The sequence below is a fragment of the Rattus rattus genome, chromosome 6 (assembly GCF_011064425.1).
Source record: "Rattus rattus isolate New Zealand chromosome 6, Rrattus_CSIRO_v1, whole genome shotgun sequence".
Lineage (NCBI taxonomy): Eukaryota > Metazoa > Chordata > Mammalia > Rodentia > Muridae > Rattus > Rattus rattus.
In genome coordinates, this window is record NC_046159.1 from 62,765,062 (window position 1) to 62,786,204 (window position 21,143).

A 21,143-nucleotide genomic window follows, 5' to 3' on the forward strand; every position below is an offset into this window, starting at 1 on the left:
GAGAGATGGTGTGTACCCAGTTCAAGGTTGCCAGTGTTAGAGCCAGGTCTGGAGGCCAGACTTCTCTAATGCCTAAGCTATTTTCTTCACCTCGCATTCGGCCTGTCCATCAAATAACAGGCAAGCAAAAGGAGGACGGTAAATTGCAGGAGTGTAACCACTTAAGAGACATTAAACATTTTTAATCATTCACCTTATTTTAGTGTGTACGTCAGTGCCTATGTGAGCCAAGTCCACAATTTCTCCATATTTCTGTTTCTACTTTTAACTTCCCTGACCAGAAACCCTTGGGTACTTCCAAAGGCCATGGTAGGAAGTAGGTGTTGTAGCTATGATCACCACCCACTCAGCTGACAAGCCGGACCGTGGAACAGGTTGTCAAATATCAGGCGTGCGGAGGGAAGTCCCCGGCTACTTCAACTAACTGCCTATGGCTTTCTGGACAGCAGTAGAGCGCTGTTTGAGATCAGTTAACTCCCTTACCCCCACAGCACGCAACACACACACACACACACACTCCACCAAATGCTCTTTTTCCAGTTCTGGCTGAGATGTTAGGTTCAGTAGATGAGGGTGCCTACCAGGTACCTGGCTGGTTGAGCACCGCCCAAACTGGTCGGGCTAGTTCACCCCGTGTCTGTTTCTGCCAGGACTTGCCCTTGTGTAGGGAGGGTATGGACCTACCCTTCTCCACAGCAACACTGGTAGGTGGAAGGCGCTGTGGGCATTAGTCTGGCAGTCAGACCAGATGGGTGGAGCTGAATTAATCTAACCTGGAATTTCAACTTGGCCAGTAACAACAGGTGAGGGGTGGAAGAGAATCAGCACAGAGAAATGGACAGTTTGGCAAGTTGGAAATACTCATGTGTCTTGCCCTTACCCACTGCCTAGACTTTTTCAAAGTGTCTGCGATATTTAGGCCTCGGTGAGGACATGGGCACTCGAAGAATGAGTTCATCCCAAATCTGCCTAGGTTCCTCTCCGCAACGCTCCCCTTCTCTCTCCTCTGGGAAGCAGGGCGGGGGTCTCGGATTAGTCTTTGTTTTAGAAGCTAAAGAGCCAGAGAGCAGCGCCGGGGAGACTGGCAATGGCAGAGCCCTGAGGTCGGCCGGGGCAGGGCGCTCGGCTGTGACCCTCATGCGGATGCCATGCAGCGGGCGCTCGGTCTCTGCCCTCGGGCACCCACTTCTTGCCGGTCAGGCTGACTCGGTACGCAAACGCGCGATGATGTCCCCTATTGTCCTGCCTCGGTCTGAGAGGCAGCCGAGGAGGAGAAAGGGGGTCGGTTGGGCTCGGGGCAGCCAGGCGAGCGTGGGGCGTCCCGAGCACGCAGGGAGTGGCAGGAAGTGGGGACACCCAGGCGGCTGGGCCAAGGGCCTAGCTGGGGAGGTCCGCGCCCCGCCCCGCCCCTCCTCGACAGCTTGGGCTGCGGGCCCCGCCGGAGGGCAGGGAAGGGCCAGCCTGCGGGGACAGCCGCATCTCTGGAGGGCCCCTACGTGAGGCCTGGGGAGGCGCTGCAGGTGCAAAACCCGGGCGGCCCGCGCGCGCATCGCTCCCTCCCCGGGAACTCCGCTCTTGCGCGGTCCCGGGCCTAGCGGCCAGCCTCGGCGGGACCGCACGTGCGCGCCCTCCCGGGCGGGGGAGTCCCCGGGCGAGCACGTGCCGCGGCGCGCGGGGGGCGGGGAGTCCCGCGGCCGCCTTCATTGCTCCTGCTGCTGCTGCCGCCGCCGCGGCCGCCGCCGCTGCTTCCTTCCTCCTGCGCCGTCCCCTGCTCGGCCAGGGCTGGGGCGGGGTGGGGGGGACTCCGCGCGCGCAGCGAGCTTGGCTGGGCTGGGCGCTCCCGCTCCCGGAGGCGCACACCTTGGGCCGTGGCGGTGGCGGTGGCGGCGGTGGCAGCGGCAGGCTGGGAAACTTTGCCCCTTTGTGCGCTCCGCCCCGGAGGCGGCGGGCAGGTCGGTGCAGCCGGTGGCTTTCCGGCTCCGCGGTGGGGGAGGGGCAGCGCGTGGGGGGAGGGGCGGCACGGGGACCGTGGCAAGGCCCTGGTGGGCGCAGTAGGGTAACCAGCGACCCAGCAAGGAGCTCCGGGTGGCCGTGCGGTGCTGCCGGGTGGGGGTGGCGGGGCGGGGGCTGCGGTGCAGCGGGAGCGGAGCAGCGGAGGCCCCAGAACAAAGGAGCCGGAGCGGCGGCGGCAGTGGCGGCGCGCGCAGCCTGGCCTGTGCCCCAGCGCGCCCCCTCCCCGCACCCCTTGGTGGCGCGGGTCGCCCTTTCTGTGGCTCGCGGGGCTCTGGCTCCTGGGGCGCATCGAGGTGGCCGGCGCGGGACTCCCCATAGGCGCGCCCCCCACCTCCAGGCCGCCTGGGGCGCCGTCTGCTCCAATGAGCGAGCCTGTGCAAACTTTATTTTGCAAGCTCTGTTCCCTCGGGGAAGGTCCGGCGGCCCCCAGTGAGGGGCTGCGTGTGGATTTTAATGAAACTCACTAGCCTGTAGATGTATGTATGTGTGTGAAAGAGAGAGAGAAAGAGAGTGTGTGTGTGTGTGTGTGTGTGTGTACGCGCGCGCGCGCACACACACGCGCTTACAGAGCAACTTTCTCAGAAATCCCACCTTGAGCACCCCCTCATCCCCTTGAATGCCCTGTGCACCCTCACCCCCCATGGAGGTCCCTTGTACCTCCCTCTGAGGTTCTAAGGAGGGCTTCGTTTGACTCAGACCCTGGCTTCCCCCATTTTCTCTCTTCCCAGAAGCAGGAAGAGATAACACGTGAAGTTGTCCCTGAGCACCGAGTGATGCGCTTCCTCTTTCTGTGTCTTTTTTCCCCCTCTCAGGCAGCGTAGCCTTCTCCATCATCCTGACCCAGGGAGGGGAACTCCTCACCCTAATCTGCCCCACCACACACCCACTGGCTCACCTCATGCTGGAGCCCGGGGTGGGTGAGGGTGAAGAACCCACCCAGCCAAGATGAAATCTTCCTTGGGGGCTGCTGCTGCTACTGTCTTGCCCCAGATCCTGGGGCCCTGCAGGTGGGAGACTGGTCCTGGAAGGAGTCCCGCGAGCCGGCTGCAGAGGAGGTGAAGAGGGTTAAGAAGAGGCGCCCATCCCAGAGGCGGAAGCTCTTTGCCTTCACCCTTGTAGACTTGTTTAGGAGAGAAGGACCTGTTTGCAGGCAGGAGACTGGACAGTTTAACCTGGCATCTATGCCCCCTTCCCTGGCAACGGCAGCGTCATGAGCCAGTTTCAGGTGCCCTTGGCAGTCCAACCGGACCTGTCAGGACTTTATGATTTCCCGCAGGGCCAGGTGATGGTAGGGGGCTTCCAGGGGCCTGGGCTTCCGATGGCTGGGAGTGAGACCCAACTTCGAGGGGGTGGAGATGGGCGAAAGAAAAGGAAACGGTGTGGGACCTGCGATCCCTGCCGACGTCTGGAAAACTGTGGGTCTTGTACCAGCTGCACCAATCGTCGGACACACCAGATCTGCAAACTCCGCAAGTGTGAGGTGCTGAAGAAAAAAGCGGGGCTCCTTAAGGAGGTAAGTGGGCCTCTTCCAGGGTCCTCATCCCTTGCATGAGGCCGTTGTCATCACCAGGGGCTGGTTAAAACGACTCATCCACTTAAGCCCGACCTCCCATTCTTGGTCACTCGGTCTCCTTTGGAGCCCAGCCTGCTGTTGGAAGCCCAGAGGGTTCCTTTTCAAGATGGTTTGTATGAGCTTGATTTGTTCCATGCAGTGTGCAGAGCCAGCGTTCTCATCTTGGATGTTTACGATGGATACAGGACAGAGATGTCTAGCTTGGGCTTTAAAAGTTTGTCTTCCCACTCGAAGCCTGAGGTGGATTGTAAGGTGACTGATGTGTGGGTGGCCGTGGTAGCAGTGAAGCATGGGAGACTGAGGTGGCTGCGCTTAGAGTGAAAACTAACGGCTTCGCTTTTTGCTGTCCTGTTGGTGGCGGTGGGAGTTATTTCTCCCTAAGCCTTTCCTTGGGTTCCTGTTTTTGCTTAAACAAGGAATTTAATGATAGACGTGATTGGGGTTCTCAATGGCGTGGGAGACTTCCTGAGGCCACAGGGGCTTTGGCATAGTAGTATTTTGGTGGGTAATAGGCACTAGATACCGATTTATGACTGAATGACGTACCGTCATGTCAAGGAGAACTCTGCATTCAGGGAAGAAGAGGGAAGAATGACGGGCTGTGGGGGTGGGGGGGAAGAGTGGAGGGGCAGTGACTCTGTATTGGGCTTTTTCCTTCCTATATAATGGTGAACAGTCCACACAAGGTTGGTGGCAGTTGTTGACAGCAGAGAGTTGGCGAGAAAGTTGGGACCAGCCAATAGAGCAGATTTTAGGCTGAGCCGTGCGTGTAGCGGCTGAAGTTGCTCCAGGCAGCGGAACTGGCGCTGGACAGAGACAGAGGCCTGCGCATCTGCAGGGCTCCCAGACACTAATTTGTCCAAGAGCCTAGACTATTCTGCCCCTCTGGGCCTGTCTTCTCTTGGGGGAAATTGAGTTGTCCTTGGTGGCCTTCAAAGCCCCCTCAGCTGGGCCAGGAGCTGCTGTGCTCTGAGCATGAGGTGACCTGTGGTTGTGCAGGCTACGCCATCTGCACTTGGGATTCCCCTGATGCCGAGCGTGGAGCTGCGCCTCCGGCTGGTAGGCGTTTGGCTAGGAAGAAAGGTGGAAGTCTAGGGGCAGGGAAGCTCTTTCTGCCAGAGGATTCTGTCCCGTCTTAACTCCCCTTGTCCATTTGCTGCACACCACAAGTTCCCTATTTACCGGCCGAGTTACGCTGCTCACCTTATGCCCTGCAGGCCATTTCTTAGAGGGTGAGCCAGGTACAAGAGCTGGTGTTTGGTTGTTAGCACAGCCCGGTGTGTCGCACCGCTTCCTAGTGCGAGCTTCCTATTTCCCCGTTCTCTCTCCACTCCTGACAGACTCAAGGGTAAAGATGCCAAACCCTGTGGACTAGATATTCTTGTGACATTTGTGGATGTCATTAAGTGCCTGTTTTGGCAACAGTGGAATGTACCTGAATCAGAGGAGCCGGGGGTGAAGCCAGGGCCTCTATCCTCTTGAGAAAGCTGCTGCCGGGTTGCCCAGTGGTCACGGTAAAAATACTGTGGACCTGGGTTGACCGAGGCTTAGAGACAGCCCTGAGAGGTCTGCACACTAGGCAGACCTCACCATGGTTGGTGGCTACTCTAGGCCAGGTAAAAATGTAGCTGGACACCCTGCCGTACCCAGGACATCTACACCTACGTAGGTTTGTGGACCAGGGCTTGCCTCCAGTTTCTGAAGAAACCGTGTAGTGGGGATGATGGAAAGAGTTTTTTCTTAAGGCTAACTATTTTGTTATGTTTATTTGTGTGTATTTCCACACCACAGTGCCTAGTGGAGGTCAAAACAGCATGAGCGTCTGTTCTCTTCCTTCTACCTTGTGAGTTCTGAGGATCAAACTTGGGTCCTGAGGCTTTGCAGCCAGCGCCTTTCCCCATCCTCTTGGTGGTGACCCTGACTTTTCTTTTTTAAAAGAGCAGTGGTCTCAGGGTGGATTCCTTCACATTGATATTTAAACTTTGAAGAAAGGTTTTCTTTCTCTCTTTTTTTTTTCCTTTGTCTTTGCTTGGTTTAAAAAAAGGTAACTAGTAACTCTCCTTTGGAAAAACAAAACAGAACAAATAAAGGCCTGAAAGTCTGAGAACAGCTATCTATGGAGCCAGCAACTCCACCTAAAGGGCTCGTCTCTGGCACATTCAAGGGCTGAGCCGCGCCTGACAGACTCTGCGGGAGCAAAGTGTTTAGCAGCCCCAGGGGACCTCGGGGACCTTAATCATCTGATCTTTGCAGTGCTTAGCAGACCAAATGTGTCACAGGACTGGTGAGGTCTTTTTTTTTTTTCCTTTTGGCCTGACTCCTCAGGTATGGTGGGACACTGCCTCCCCAGAGCCTCAAGAGGTCCTACCATCTGCTTTTTTCTGTCCTCTGGACATCCTTAACGCCATCCTGACTCAACTCTCCCAGCTGCCTTTGGGGTTTCTCTTACGTTGTCTGCTGACAGCACAGCGGCTTGGTACTATCCTACAAGGGCCATGGGAGGGGAAGCTTATCCTGTGGTTTTCTCTTCTCTACTCGGCTTTCTTCTTTTCCCAGTGGGCTTTGGGAAGGGTGTGCCAGAATCCTCGGACTCAATAGTTCAGAATTTGAAGATTAAAGATGGATTCCCAGGAGCAGGTGGTTGGTTGGCAGTAGGTGTGACAGGACCGTAGTCTCCATTCCTAATTCCAGAAAAACCCAGAGCTTAGGCTGGTGTCTGAGTTTGTTTGATTTACATCCTTTTCACTTTAATAAAGGCATTGCCTCTTTAGTCGACTGAGTATGTGGCACCGTGGGGTGACAGAGTAAAACCCTCTAGCATTGGTTTTCTTGGTTATGAGATGGGAGAATCTCAGAAGGATAAAATGTAAGAAAATGCAACTTCTCTGACACACAGCGGCAGGATTAGGCTTTACATATTAACAACTGTGCACTAGTCTGGCTGAATGGTAAGCCTGTAAACACACATTAAATGTTTATCTTGAGACATCCCCTGGCTTGGTGGAAGAACAACTGTAGAACAGGACTTTGCAGCCAGGCATAGGAAGGGGATGTCTCTACCCCAGGAACAAGGTATCATGGCCTTGGGCATAGGCTAAGGAAGCAAAGACCTGAGTAAGTAGAAGTGAATCTGTACAGAAAAATACATGCATGAGGTTGGAAGCTGAAGAACTGCGGACCACAGCGGATAAATGGTCTGTGGTTAGAGGGTCCTTGTTAGCCATCAGCTGTGTGCATCTGTGTCCGCTTTCCAGGCTTAGGCAGTCTTTCAGCAATGTCAGAAACATGGTGGGTTCTTGCTAAGCCATTTGGGAGTTCAGTTTCCAGAGGACAGTGTTCAGCAAAGGGAGAGATGGCTGGAGTAAGTAAGCTAGGTGATGAGATTCTTTAAAAAAAAAAAAAAAAAAAAGCCCACCCAGATGTTTGAGGCCTGAGAAAAGGCTGGGCCAGAAGACCAGAAAATCGAGATGCTGTTTGTTTTTTTTTTTTTTTTTGTTTTTTTTTTTTTGTTTTTTGTTTTTTTCGGAGCTTGGGACCGAACCCAGGGCCTTGCGCTCCCTAGGCAAGCGCCCTACCACCGAGCTAAATCCCCAACCCCGAGATGCTGTTTTTAACCCCATAGCCACAGACTCAATAAGGAAGTCAGTGGAGGGAAGGGAGTGTTTTTTACAAAAGGAAATGTGATAAGGATAGTGAAGGGGGCCCAAGCCTAACTGAGCCATTTGTGTGATGACACATTATGGTCAAGTGTACAGATGGTCAAGGTTGTGCCCACTGGGGGTTTGTGACATGGAAGGTTCAGGAGCAGTCTGAGGCTTCCCAGGCATACTGGGAGGCCAGTAGCCAGAATGTACTATGCCTAGTAGGAAATGCTTATGACAGCAGTTTCTCTGTATAGCAAGGAGAAGGAAGTGAAGGAGGCCTCCAACTTGGGGAGCATAATGAGGGGCAGGAAAAGCAGCCATTGGGTCCCTGGGTGCTGGGGGGTTTATACTGGGGGAAGGAGAGCCGGTCACCACTGACCATTTGCTCCCTACTGCACATTTTACTGAGTGCTCCAAGTCCTCAGTCTTTACAGAATTATGGTGTTAAGTGACTGAAGGGCAGGTTAGGGCTGGCAGGAAGTCCAGTTTTTTTCCAGTGGTTTGGAAATTGTAAATATAATAGTTAATTTTTGATAGTTCTAGAACAGCTTATCGACAGGGTGGTGGTGTTATTTGAGAGAAGTGAAACTTAGGCTAGCAATGGGCTATGGGAATGCCCATGGTTCCTTAGCAAGCAGCCTAGAGAAGCTAAGATCTGGGTTTCTGCAGAGAAGTGATTCTCTCTTGAAACCTCCCGGACAGAACTGACAGGCTTTACTGCCCTGTTCCATCGTCCAGTGTGGATGGGGACTCCACACTGGGGTCACCTGGGGAAACGTTACACTTGTAGGGCGTGGGTTCCCACCTGCCTAACCGACCTAGAGCCGAGTTGACTGGCCTGAGGCTCTTGAAGCAAATCTGCCGTGCAGGGTGGGGACCCTCTGCTGCATACAGAGGCAAGGCTCTCACCAGAGTCGCAGTGCACCAAGTGGTTTAGCTTCCCTTCTACCTTGCTATACAGCTGACCTGCAGTGTTTTCCAGAGCTTGTTACAGAATGCAGAATCTCTGGTCTTATCCCAGACCTTTTACACCCAAATCTGTGGTTCTGCCAGATACCCAGGTGGTTTATATAACCATTAGAATTAGAAGAGTAAATCTCTTAACACTGTGAGACGAGGAGAAGAAGGTATGGGGCAGGGGGAAGGGGGCAAAATAACTCACAGTCAGGCACAGGATTCTAGTTGCCAACCAGGAAAGGGGAACCCGACCCAGGACTGCCTCTGTGTTCTCATTCCTCTGGAGTTCCTTGGGCCTAGTGAGTTTGGGGTGGTACTGTTTAAGGACTTGGGTGCGATCTGAAAATAGCCAGGAAGGCTCTCAGATGTTTGCTGCTGGAAAACCTGATGAGGGAGGTAATAAATGAGGGAGGCCCACAGGTCATAAATGGTGGTTAGTAGAGGGAGGGGTATGTCTGTGGAATCTTGGGTCTGGTTGAAGGGTCTGAGATTGTACAGCAGATCACGAGTGGGTGTTGGCTGATGAGGAAGTGACTGTAAGATAGGACAAAGGGCTGAAGAGACTGCAGCAGCCTAAGCAGCAAGGCTCGGCCAAAGTCAGAGGGACTTAAGTGGAAAGGCCTAGACTTGTTTCACTTCTTAAAATAATTTTTGTGTACAAGTGTTCTGCCTCCTTTCTCATGTGCATGCCTGGTGCCCTCAGAGGTCAGAAGAGGGTGTTGGATCCTCCTGGAACTGGAACCATGGATGGTTTCAAACCATTGCATGCGTACTAGGAATCGAACCTGGGGCCTCTGTAAGAACAAATGCGCCTAATGCCTGAGCCATTTGTCCAGCCCTCTTGGGCTTGTTTTAAAAAGAGCTGCACGTGTCAGGGCTTGGCTTCCTGACCAGGTGGAAAGAGCTGGGACTCAGTAGAGGATTCCGTCAGCCTATCTTGAGACCTGTCACAGTGGTCACATATAGGACAATCAGAGGAAGTGGGGCTAGTCACTCAGAAACGAGTGGAAGAACAAACGTCGTGTGGAAGAGGAGCCAGTTCCTTCCTGTGGAGGCGTCCACAGGCCTTCTGTTTGTAGCTTCTAAGCGGGCGACTGAAGCCATGGTAGAAAAAAGGAATGTGTGTTTACAGTTTTTCCTACACTGTTAGCTGTCTGAGGGGTGCTGTTTCCTGTGCTTGCATGTGTCTGGATAGAGGCTGGTGATGCTATCAGAAGGGAAGGAGAGATCTTCAGGGTCTGTGGGAAGGGAACATCAGGTGTCGTTTCATATTCCTAAGACCGCTTCCTTGCAAAAGAAATATCTATCCTGGGCCATAGCATTTTTGGTCACGTTTTTGTAGTGTGTGTGTGTGTGTGTGATTGTGTGTGAGTGCCCATGCACATGCACTCACAGAGGCCAATGATCAACATCGAATGTCTTCCTCAGTTGATGTCCACCTCCTATTTAGAGATAGCATCTCACTAAATAGACCTGGCTGGTCTGGAATTCATGAAGGTGGTTTAAGCTGGCCTTGAACTCAGAGAACCCTTTTGTCTCTTGCTACCGTGATCTGTCCACCTCGTTTTAAATGTATATTTTTTTTATGTATATGGGTGTTCCACTTGCGTGTATGTCTGTGCATCATGTGTGTGCCCAGTGTCTGTGGAGGCCAGAAAAGGGTGGTATCATATCCCCTGGACCAGAGTTAAAGATAGTTGTTAGCTGACCTGTGGGTGCTGGGAAGTGAACCTCCATGTTCTTAACCACCGAGCCATCTCTCTAGGCCAACCCTTTTATTTCTTTTGTGACAGTCTTCAGATTCTGTATCTGAAGATTCAGATAGACTGGTTGTCCAGCCACCCCCAAGAAGGATCCTGTCTCCAGTGCTAGAGTAGCATCAAAGCTGGGCTGTCATGTGGGTGCTGTAGGTTCTGGAGATCAGAACTCGGGTCCTCATGTTTGGACAGCAAGCACTTTGCTGAATGGAGCCACCTCTCTAGCTCCCTAATTTCTCTTGTCATGCGGGGAATTAGAACTCAAACACATTAGACAAGTGAGTACTTTATGCCTAAGCTATACCCCAGCCCTAGGCTTTATCCTATAACAAGACTTAGTTTCAGATCTGGGTTGAGGTCAGGCTTGTGAGCTTTCTGAAAGGTTCAGCTGAATTTCTCTTGAATGTGCAACAGGATCTCTTCCTGGGGAGACAGTATATGGTTTGTAGTACATTCCCTAGAATACTCATGGCCATTCCAGGCTTTAAAAGCGTGCTCTATCTGAGCCATCCAATGTGAGATTCATAAACCATGGATGGCTATTTAAGTTAAAATTAAAATTACAGCAGTGGTCGCAATAGCTGCCTTCTAACTGCTCAGCTGCATACGGCTAATGGCTCAGGTTGGACAGTGCAGAGAAAGAATGGAAGAGCGGTGGCTCATACCTGAAATCCCAGCACTTGGGAGGTAGAAGCAGAAAGGACTCCTGAGCTGGAGGTTGGCTTAACTCTTTATGTAGTCCAGCCTCTTTCATGGTGAGTTCCAGGCCAGCCTCAGCTATATACTAAGACCCTGTCTCAAGAAGAAAGCAGTATTGAAGAGCCATTGGGCAGAGCTATGAGCTGGACATAGGGTGTCCTTGTGTGGTCCCCAGATCCATCCTCATCATAGCCTCTTTCAGGTTGAGGAAATGGCCTTCTGGGCTGGGAATCATGGCTGTGGTATAGAAGAGAACAATCTTCTGATTCTAGCCTACTCCAGAAACCATTCTGGAAGGCATGACTATGTTTTTCTTTAGCGCAGCAGTGGGATCCAGTGAGGTGAGGCGCCCTACTAGGACCCTCCCACCAGTCCTGATCAAAGCCTCAGGGAACATTGTTCAAGTTAACTTCTCCTCCTGCACGTACTTGTTCACAGCCCAGCCCAGAGTCATCCCTCTGCCTTAGGCTGTCTCATGCAGAAGGCGGTGTGGTGGCTAGGTGGGCTGACAAACCATTCTGGGACTCAATGTCTAGTCCCCATCTCTTCTTTGCCTATAGAAGAAGAGTGGAAAGCTCAGGAAGAGGATGTTGGGGGTGACCCTTATCTTCCTCATGCACCCACTGTGGTCCAGTTGGTTGTTCTGGAAGAGTCTGTTAGGCCTCTGCCTGGTGATCTGTGTGGGTCCAAAGCTGCTGCCACTCCTGGACTATGTACACTTTGGTGGCCTTGTCTACCATTTGCATGAGAAGTTGACAGCCTGAGTTTCTGCTAATGACTGAGACGGGGGTGGGAGATGGGGGCCTGGAAAAGCAGTTCTGTGTGAGATCATCAGTTGCCTTTCAGGTGAACTCAAGTCTGGGGGTTGCTTAATTGCTTCAAGCAATGTGGTGGGCAGGGCTCTCAGTTGGCTCTGTTGTTTGCTTGCAGACCTGACTGACTTGTGGGGGTTCCAGAATGCTAAACCCTGGCAATTAGTTGACAAATTACATGTCTCCCACTGCTGATGGCACAATGAATCCAGGTCCTCACAACAGGACAGAACTGTGGCTGTCCTTGTACCTCACTGCCCCTCTTGATTGTTGGAGGAAGCCTCAGAAAGGACAAGGAGAAGCTGATTCAAAAGCAAGGGGCCAGGTACTGGACTATAGCGTTCCATTTCTGAGGCATTCATGTCTGGGAGACCTTGGGCTGTTCTCACCTGTCTTTTTTATTGACTTGTACCTATAGGGGTAACTCCGTTCCCCCAAAGATTCCAGGATTGATGCTGGCTCTCTAGGAGAGGGATAGGTTCTTGCTTGAGGCCTGGGGGTGGGGGTGGGGTAGGGTGGGGTGGGAAGGTGAGGAGAGGTGCAGGGAGGGGTTGGGACAGGAGGAAAAGAGCAAGCACTAGAGCAAGGAGAACACATACCTTCTAGAGTCCCCTGGACCTACAATGTCCCTATCCCTGGAGAAGTAGAGCTCCTCTTTGGTGCTGCCTCAGTTTCCAGAGTCTGGTGATCTTAACCTGTGGCTAGCTCCATCCAGCAGGCTTCTCCTCCGACTAGTGTAGGCCAGGCCAGGCACTGAGCCTGAGCCAGGAGTAGAGGGGACAGTGTGACCTTTATCCTTCATGAGACCAAGGAAACCTTTTCCTACCAGAATGCTGTTATAAAGCTGGAAGGGCGGAGTGCCTTGAGGACAGTCTAGCCTTAATGGGCCTCTTTCAGACCAGCTGGGAAGGGAAGTGGGCTGGGATGAGAGTTTGAGTGTATTGTCTTGTGAAGGATTGGGGAGGGCGATGACTCCCCTGACCCTCTGCTCCTGGAGTGCAGCTCAAAAGAGGCTAAAGGCAGAGATGTCTAGATGCAGGCAGCTGGGCACACTTGAGGGTGTTCACGGATCCTTAAAGCAGGGTAAATCTCTGTTCATTCCTTTTGGAAGTCCTTCCTCCAGGCCACCCTGGGTTCCTGAGGTGTAATACACACATAACCTTTTTCTATAGGGTCATCATATAGTTTCCTGCTATTTGATGACTCCTGGAAGAGTTGGTGGTCCGAAAGACTGTTTCATTTGAGTCAATACACTGTCTTCTCCTGAGCATCTAGACTAGTGATTCTCAACCCTTTTGGGGCGGTGACATATCAGAAACCCTGCATATCAGTTAGCTACATTATGATTCATAATAGTAGTACAATTACCGTTATGAAGTAGCAACGAAAATGTTGTGGTGGGGGTCAGCACCACATGACCCTATATTAAAAGGTCGCAGCATTATGACAGTTGAGAACCATTGACAGGACGCATGGAACACAGGTAGAGCAGCAGGACCTGTCAGGGACTCAGGTATGAGACCTGACTTGTCACGGGCAAGCAAGAGGGTGGTTTGGTACGGCCCCTTTGTCCAGCAGGCATCATCAGTGCCATCACTGTGTCTGCTTCTGCTGGACCTCCAAGGAAAACCATCTTTCTTCTGTTGTTCCTTCTCCTCTGCTTCCTCCTCCTGGTGATTGCCATTGACAAAGCCTTCCGCTGCCAAAGCTAATTGTGAGGTCTGATCAGTGAATGAAGGCGAAGGCAGTTCCCATGACAACCTCAAAGAGTTTCAAATATAGGGGATGATGTATGTGTGATGGGCTGTAATTACTCAGGTGGAAACTGATGTGTGGCCACCAGGAAGCATAGGCTCCAAAGGTGGGGTGGGGGGGCGGTGTTCAGCGTTCTTTGCAGGATCCTTTGTATGATGGAGAGGCAAGGAGGTCATAGGTTTCCCCTCAGTCAGTTCCCAGTGCTTCCGTGTTGGGAGCTGTGGAGAGAGGAAGGGTTCTGGGTGGGGAGGCAGGTCACATGATCAGATATTAAAAGGTATTAAAAGAGTAGGAAGTACTATAAGCTGGCAACAAGCTGAGGTAACTAGAGAAGGCTTCCTGGAGGAGGTGGGCTTCAGTTGGGTAAGGAAGGAAAAGCGCCGTAAAGAGGTACCTTGTTTAGGATGAGGCGGAGGAAGCAAAGAGACTTGTCTTTGGGAGCGGTAGGTGGACGAGCATTGTAGGGGTGTCCATCGGGCCACTGCAAGAAGATGGTAAGAGTCCTGCCGGCTCATTTTCCTGCTCTGTGATCTTGAACAAGGTGTTTAGAACTTTGTATTGTTTCTCCATCTGTAGGGTGGGTATGGAAATTCCTGGCATCTTGGTTTATTTTGAGGTTTAAGTAAAAACTTTGTATCCCCATTTGTGAGGTCCAGCGAGGCTTGGTTCACTAGAAGTCTTCCTCTCTTGAGTGTGTGTCTGAGTTCCTGTTTTGTCTATGTGGAGTCTGGTCTATGGATAGCCGTGTTCTCCAGATTCTCAGTGTGTTTCCAGCAAGGGACCCCATTGACCTTCTCTGTGGCCCCACTCCTGTGGCCAGTACAAGGGAGTCTGGTTGGCCAGGATGGAAGACTGGGGCAGGTCTTTGTCTTCACAGAGGGATCCCAAGTGCCTCTGAGAGCTGGTCCCTTGGGAGGCCCACATATAGAAAGAGGAAGGTCAGTAGGAAGTGAACTTTCTAGCTCAGTGGCCCTGGCATGTGTCTCTGACTGGCATCAGGTACTCTCAGAAGGAAAGGTGGCTGGAATGAGAAGAGGATGGGAACAAGGAGGCTCCCTTGGTTTAGCCAAGGGCTGCTGGAGGGTAGAGTGGGTCCCTGAAATTAAGGGAGCACAAAGTTAGCACAGGGAGATGGGGGCGCTCCTGTAAGCTGTGAGGAAGCAGCGCAGTCTGCAGGGGCAGGTCTAACCTTTCTAGGAGAGTTGGTGCTCGCCCCCAAACCTCCAGGCTTTAGGGACCTCATGTAGAAAAGCCTGACCAGGAGAGGAGCCTCCTTATCTCAGTGCCCAGCCCCCTGCTACTCCACACTCCTGAGGCAGAACTCAGCTCAGCACATTCCAGTTATGTGTAGACCTAGGAAAGAGGGGAAGACGGGGCCCCACCCACGAGGGGGAATGACTGTAAATAAAGAACTGCTTGAATGTGACTGGTGCTCCAGGAGAGGCCAAATGTTGTTCCCAGGGTCAGGGAGGAGCCTGGCTAATGCTCTTCAAGGCTTGGTGACTGAGGACCTGGCAGAGGGGAGGCACTGTTTGGAATCAGCCATGCAGTACATTAGCATGCGGGGGAAGGGTCAGGAAGCAGCATTGGGAAGAGTGAAAATATTAGTATTCTCAGATCTGTTTGTCAGGAAGTGGTCACTTGAAGTGACCCAGTTGTCTTTCTATCTTCCTGGGCTTAGAGAGAGGTGTGTGTGGGGGTGGGGGGGTTCAAAGGATGAGAAGGGTTTATGTTTGAATTCCTGCCCACCAATTTTCAAGGGCAAATTGTTCAGTGTCCCCCAATACTCTTCCTTCTCCTGAAAACAAGGCTATGTGTAGAGTACAATGAGATGAACCTACAACATGGTTGGCACAGGGCTTGGTATGTGGGGGTGGGGGTGGGGGTGGGGACTGAAACACTATGGCAGCCCTAGTAGCAGCAGTATTGACATTGTCCAAGCTGTATTTGCCTTTCTATGTGGGGGTCCATGGATATAATAGCACCGGGCTTTGGGGAACCCAGAGAAGGAAGAGGATTCATTTAGGCTGGTCAGTAGTGAGTTAAGACACAAACACTCAGTTTGTCACATCAAGTCATGATTTAGGACATTGTCCCTTTATCTTGTCATCTGCCTCCCTCCCTGCTCTGGGAGGGACCCAGTAGGATAGCCTCTTGTCCCAAAGGGGAGACAGGTGTGGGCCCTGAGGCCTCCATATATCAAAAGTAGGCTTGCCTGATCCTAAAGAACTTATCTGATTCTGAACACCCCCTGGGGGCCCTGGGGTGGGGCAGGATTATGCATTTGGGGTGGAATGGGTAATAGAGCGAGTCATTGGAGGGAGCAGGGGTGCTCATCCGTGAGTCACTTCTCTCAGACCTCAGCTTATTCATCTGTGAGAGTGAGAAAGCACCCTGAGCTCTGGCAGAGATGTAGAGTGCTGGAAGCCAGCAGCACCTACCTTGTCAGGAAGTGGCTCTGTGCCTTCTCAGGCCCTCACACGTGTATGAAATGGCTGCTGGTTCCATTCTTCAGATGAGCAGAGGGAGGCTAAGTGAGGTAAGTTACCACAGGCTAGGAAGGTAGGGGGGATATGTGGATACTAACGTGTATGTGAGGTAGAATCCTGGATGTTCCCCTTCAGAGAGGGAACGCGATGACAGATGCCTGAGGATGCCTGGGTATTGAATCCCAGAATGCGATTGCTAGGACCTTGCTATCCCCCTTCCCGCTTTGGTCTCCTGGCCATCGCACCCTCGGTATGCGCATAGTTAGGGAACTAGAAGGAAACTCTTAAGGGCAGAGAGCCGAGGGTGTTTTTGGAAGGGGTACCTGGTGGATCTTCTCCAGGAGAGAAAATTGCATTTCAGCTCTGTTCGGTAGTAAGGCTTTGCCGGGGAGGGCATAGCCAACTTGGGGAAGCACAGGCTGTTTGGACTACAGCCAGTTTTCCGAGAGGGGTATGTATAAGAGGGAGTAGAGCTATAGAATGGCAAAGGATATGGTCTTCAGAGAGGACTGACCTGGCTGGCTTGGAGTTTGAGCTATGCTGTGTTCTAGCGGTGTCACCTTCGGTAAGTTACTCCACTCATCTGCAGTCTGCAAAGCGGGGGCGGGGTTAGGGGGATGTGAGACTTCTGCTGCCCTGGATTCTCCTTGGAGGTCCAGAGCTCCAGCTCTCCTCCGGCTGAGAGTGGCCGGTATGGGATACCCACATATCGCCCTCCCCGCCCCCGCCCCCCACTCCGCCGTACTACAGTTGCACCCGCTGGAAGTGCAGGGGACGCCTCGTGTATGTTGCCGGAGGGTTGGGGGTGCCCCGGGATCCCCGGCCTGCCTGGGAAGCAGCCCTTGTAGCGATGGCTCCCTCCACCAAGGCCCCTGCCTGGCTGCTGGGCAGGTCCTTGGCGGGGAGGGCCGGGCGCGGGATTGGCTGGCGCGCGCGCCGCCCCCTTGCACACCAGCCTGGCGGGGCGGGAGCAGCCGGCAGCTGGCCGCCGCCTCTGCAGTGCCTCCCTCGGTGCGCTCCCTCCGCGGGGATAATGGGAGGCCCGGCGGCGGCCGATGCAGTAGTGGAGGCCGGCCGAGGTAGAGCGCTGGGCCTGGAGGGGAGGGGAGGCCGTGTGCCGGCCGGGAGCGGGTCCCTGGGATCTCCAGAGGCTCAGGAACCGAAGCAGGAAAACAAAACACTGGAAGGCGCAGGGGCCCATCGGCGCTGGGGAGGCAGCTGGAGCAGGAAGATGGTCCCCGTCCAGCCTTTCTTCTCCCGGCCTCTTCCCCTCCAGTGCGCTGGGGCCTGTGCAGGACTGCTTTGCTCCTTGCCTGCTACCAGACTGCCTCACCAGTGTCTTTGGCTTTTTTGCAGGTGGAAATAAATGCTCGTGAAGGAACGGGGCCCTGGGCACAAGGGGCGACTGTCAAGGTACCCTGCGTGCTTGTGTGTGTGTGTGTGTGTGTGTGTGTGTGTGTGTGTGTGTGTGTACGTGGGCGCGCGCGGTGGGGGTGAAGTGTTTGACTGGATTGGATAAAAATAAAGGGTCTCCTCTGGTGATCCCTTAATCTCCCACTGTGTGTGTAGCAGCAGCTGAGGGGGAGGGGCGGCGGGAGTGTGGGCGGCCAATGAATTCTCAGGCCTGTGTGGGTTTTGTTTGGATTCGTTTTGCTTTCTCAGCTGGATGGTTTGGGTGCAGTTGGGGTTTGGTTTGAACTGTATATATATGTGTGTGTGCGCTCTGCGTTAGTGTGTGTGTGTGTGTGTGTGTGTGTGTGTGTTTTATAAAGACCTGCAACCCACTTCCCACCCCTGCCTCTGGAAATCTCTGGAGAATGGCCCTGGCACTGTTGGTTTGCATCCAATCTGCAGAAATCCCCGGGGTGCGTTGTCGCGGGGAAGTGGGGGGTGAAAGACAGTAAGGGGGAGGGAGAATTGCACTCCTGAGTCTGAAGCTGATAGGGTGTCATTAGTCATGCTGCTGTCACCATGGAGATGGCTGGAGAGAGGAGAGGAGGTGGTGGGGGTGAGGATATTTTGGGTAGGGTGGGGGCTGATGCAACATCATGGCTGGGAAGCCAGCGGGTGTCTGCTGTTATTCTGTGCCACTTGGTGTCTGGGAGACTGGGAAGGCAGTGTTCCCTGGTGTGAGGGAAGCAGAGAAAGGGGCTGAGACCCATTCCAGGTGGGTTTTCAGAGGACGGTGTAGGTCATTTGGGAGGGGAGAATCTGATCACTAAGAAGCTATGACTAACCCTGGGGGGGGGCAGATCAGTAGATTTCCTTCTAGTTTGCCCCAGTTTACAGGGCCGGGGGCTCACTCTAAGTTTGGAATTACTCAGCAGTATCCTCTGGCCCAGAAGGAGGGGGGACTGGGACAGAAAAAAAAACCGTGATTGCCTCTAAAGAGCAGAGGTTGGGAGTGAGTGTGGGGACAGGTGGGCAGGTCAGGCCCCGTGGGGCTCTGCCTTGCATAGAGGCGGCCCTGAGCCTGGTTGCTTAGGTAGCAGGTGGGCGAGCCGTGAGTGTCCCTGCATGCTCTTAGTCTTTCCCGCTTCCTGGGAAAGCTGTGGGAAGCTCTGAGGAGGTGCTGGAAATGGCATTCTGCCACCTCGCTGTCTGTGGTGACACTGACAGGGTGGGGCTCTGCTTCCTCCTGTGTGTGTGTGTTGGGGGTTCCCGGGCTAACTTATAAGGTGTGGATATGAAGGTCAGGGTTATTCACCTGGCCTCTCCCCAAGCAAATACTTGAAGAATGTGGATTTTGCTTCTGAAACAGCTTAGGTAGGAAGAGCCCAGGACGGCTCTCTGGGGAGCTGGCAGCCTTGGTGAGGCTGGGAGTTGTTGGTAGTCATCTGGGAAGGAACCGTGGGAGAGCCCAGGCAAGTTAGAAGCACCGGTGATCCTGTTTGTGCGTGCGCGCTGAGAGAACTCTGAGCTCACATTGGCTCACTTATGCTTGCTCGTGGGAGCCAGAATCCAGCTTCCCACCTCCGCTTCCTTTGGCCACCCACTGCTGGCTGGGGGAGTTGTAGCCACCCATGCTGTATGCTGTTCCAGGACTGTGGGCAGTGGAGATGTTAAGATTATGAGGGAGAATCTTCTTCTGTCCCCCAACTCTGAAGCCAGACGAAAGGATGGGGACACAGCAGGCTCAGGGAAGGGGGAAGCTCCCTCCTTCTGCACCTCCATCCTTGTCTGCTTACTCTCTCAAGCACCCTGCCTGCCTGCTGCGCGGTGATGCCTCTCAGGAAAGACCTGCTTCTTTCCACTCCGCTAGCATGCACTCTGTTTCTGCTACCTGTTGTGCTACCCTGGGATGTAGCCAAACCCTGACCCCAGTGTTGGGGAAATCTAGAGAAAGTTCTCTGTAGGTCCTCCCCTGCCCTGTTCTGGGAGCTTCATCCCTTCTGTCCCCAGCATGGATCTGCTTATATTGAGTTGCCTGCCTGAGAACCATAGCTTCCTCCTATCCTTGATGCCACAGCACTCATGTCTGAGCCCCTGTTTCTGGCACTGTCTTCCCTGCACATTGGGGTGACAGAGTTTTGCTTACTCTATTATCATAGTAAAAGAGCCCCTCCTGTGGTCAGGATAAAAGGGAGTATGTGTACATGTGTGTGTGTGAACAGGTTCCCACAGGATGGGTATGGGAGGGGTAAGCCTCAAGGGGGAATGGTGTCCAGCAAGCCAGAAGAAATAATGCATGTCTCCCTGTGTGCTAAGTGGTGCCAGGAATATTCGGATGCGTGGGCGTACATAGTCCTGGCACAGCCACAAAGCTTAGCTTGATGAATGCAAGTTGTCGGTTTACTGTATATTGTGCTTCATGTCGTTTGCCCATGATATATCCCAGGGAATATGCCATAGCATGATACCCTGCTGCCGCCTCCTTCCCCTCAGCTGCCTAGACAGAAGACAGTGCCCAGTGCAAGAGCACCAGGCTGCCCTGCATTGGGGCCCCCACACTCTGCCTCATGGGAGCTCACTGGCTAAGGATGTCTGGAAACTATCTTGGTACTGGGCCCAGGATCTTAGCCTTCTATCTCTCCTTTTGACCATCCCAAAAATGCCCTGTTGAGAATCTGTTCCTTTTGACTCTGCATACTCTTGGTCATTCCTGACTGTTCCTTTCTGCCTGTCTTCAGCTCTTTGCAAGAGTCGAGGAGCTCCTTCTCTCTGTAGTAATTTATAAGCAGCAGTAAAGTTGAAGACCGGTGGGCCTATCAGGCGGGAGCAGAAAAGAAAAGAGTCCAAAGGATAGCAGATTTGAGCTGGAGAATGGTCAGGGCTTCCTTCCCCGTGTGTATCACAGAGCTCAGCTCTACTGCTTTGGTGACCCCCAGTCATTTTTGAATGAACGTTGGAGAAGAGGAGGGACTGTGGCAGAAGAGCGTAAGCCGGATTAGGAGACATCTGTCCGTCACAGTGCGGGGGGCCTGGGGCTGCATTCTGGGACTACCACCATTGATGGCTCTTTGGCCCCTCTTGCTGGGCCACAGAGAAGTGGCCCAATGAGAAGTGGGGGTTTGGGGGGGACCTTGGGTGCTCATCTGCTTCTAGCTGCAGATGCCCGTTTCTGCTAGAAATGGGCTTTGTGGTTTTGCCAAGTTCCCTCCCATACACTGGAGGTTATAGCAAGTGGTTTGACTGGCTGGGGGGTCTGGGCTGGGATATGGCAGAGGCTTTGTTTTGGCTCTGCTTTTGGGTCTCCCAATACTCTTAAAGTCTTTTTTTCCATCCCTGGCCTCTTGGGCTTTTAGCCTCATTTCCTCCTGCATCCAGACATCTGGCTGTCAGCAGGACCCCCGTTTCCAGCTTTTGAGGGGGAGGTGGTTTACTCTTGGGCCGTTTAGGGGTCTGGGCAGACAGAACAGGGACTAAGTACAGCATAGGAAAACAAGTTACTATGAACCTTACAAAGCCATTAGACACTAAGATACGGACTAGATACTTCAGTTACAAGTGGGAACACCAGCATTGCCAGTGTGTGTTGTGCAGACGACCGCTTTGATCTCTGCTGTGTTTGGGGCGTGTGAACGTGAAAGCAGCACAGACCGAGCCTTTCATCCACGTGCACGCCTCTGCGCCAGACTCACTTTTTGGCTTTTGACCTCAGGACTTTTAAGAATCAATGCTCCAGCCTTGTTTTCAAGCTCAGCCCTTCTAGGATCTGGTCATTGGTTAGGGTCTTGTGTTCTGAAACAGATAAGGTAGAGAAGGAAGCTTGGTATTGGAAAGAAAGTGTTGGTTTCAGATTTTGGATAAAATACTGTGCTGTTCATGTGAACTTGAACATCGGTTTATCAGGAGTGAGGGTCTCCTGGCTGTGGTGGTACCCACCTTTAATCCGAGCACACAGGAGGCACACACAGGTAGATCTCTGGAGTAGAGGCCAGCCTAGTCCAGGAAGCCAGGACTGCAAGTGAAGACTTTGCTTTCTGGAAAAGTTTGGGCTCTGG

General features: G+C 53.1%; 1 protein-coding gene across 1 annotated transcript in view; it reads left to right on the plus strand.

The window, feature by feature from the left end:
• Window positions 1-1,848: 1,848 nt before the first annotated feature.
• Tet3 (tet methylcytosine dioxygenase 3) overlaps window positions 1,849-21,143 on the plus strand; it is a 93,068-nt gene continuing 73,773 nt past the window's right edge. The window contains exons 1-3 of the mRNA XM_032906253.1: window positions 1,849-1,952; window positions 2,826-3,526; window positions 17,056-17,112. Of these exons, the coding sequence (XP_032762144.1) occupies window positions 3,224-3,526; window positions 17,056-17,112 (360 nt within the window). The 5' untranslated portion in view covers window positions 1,849-1,952; window positions 2,826-3,223. The remainder of the gene's footprint in view (window positions 1,953-2,825; window positions 3,527-17,055; window positions 17,113-21,143) is intronic.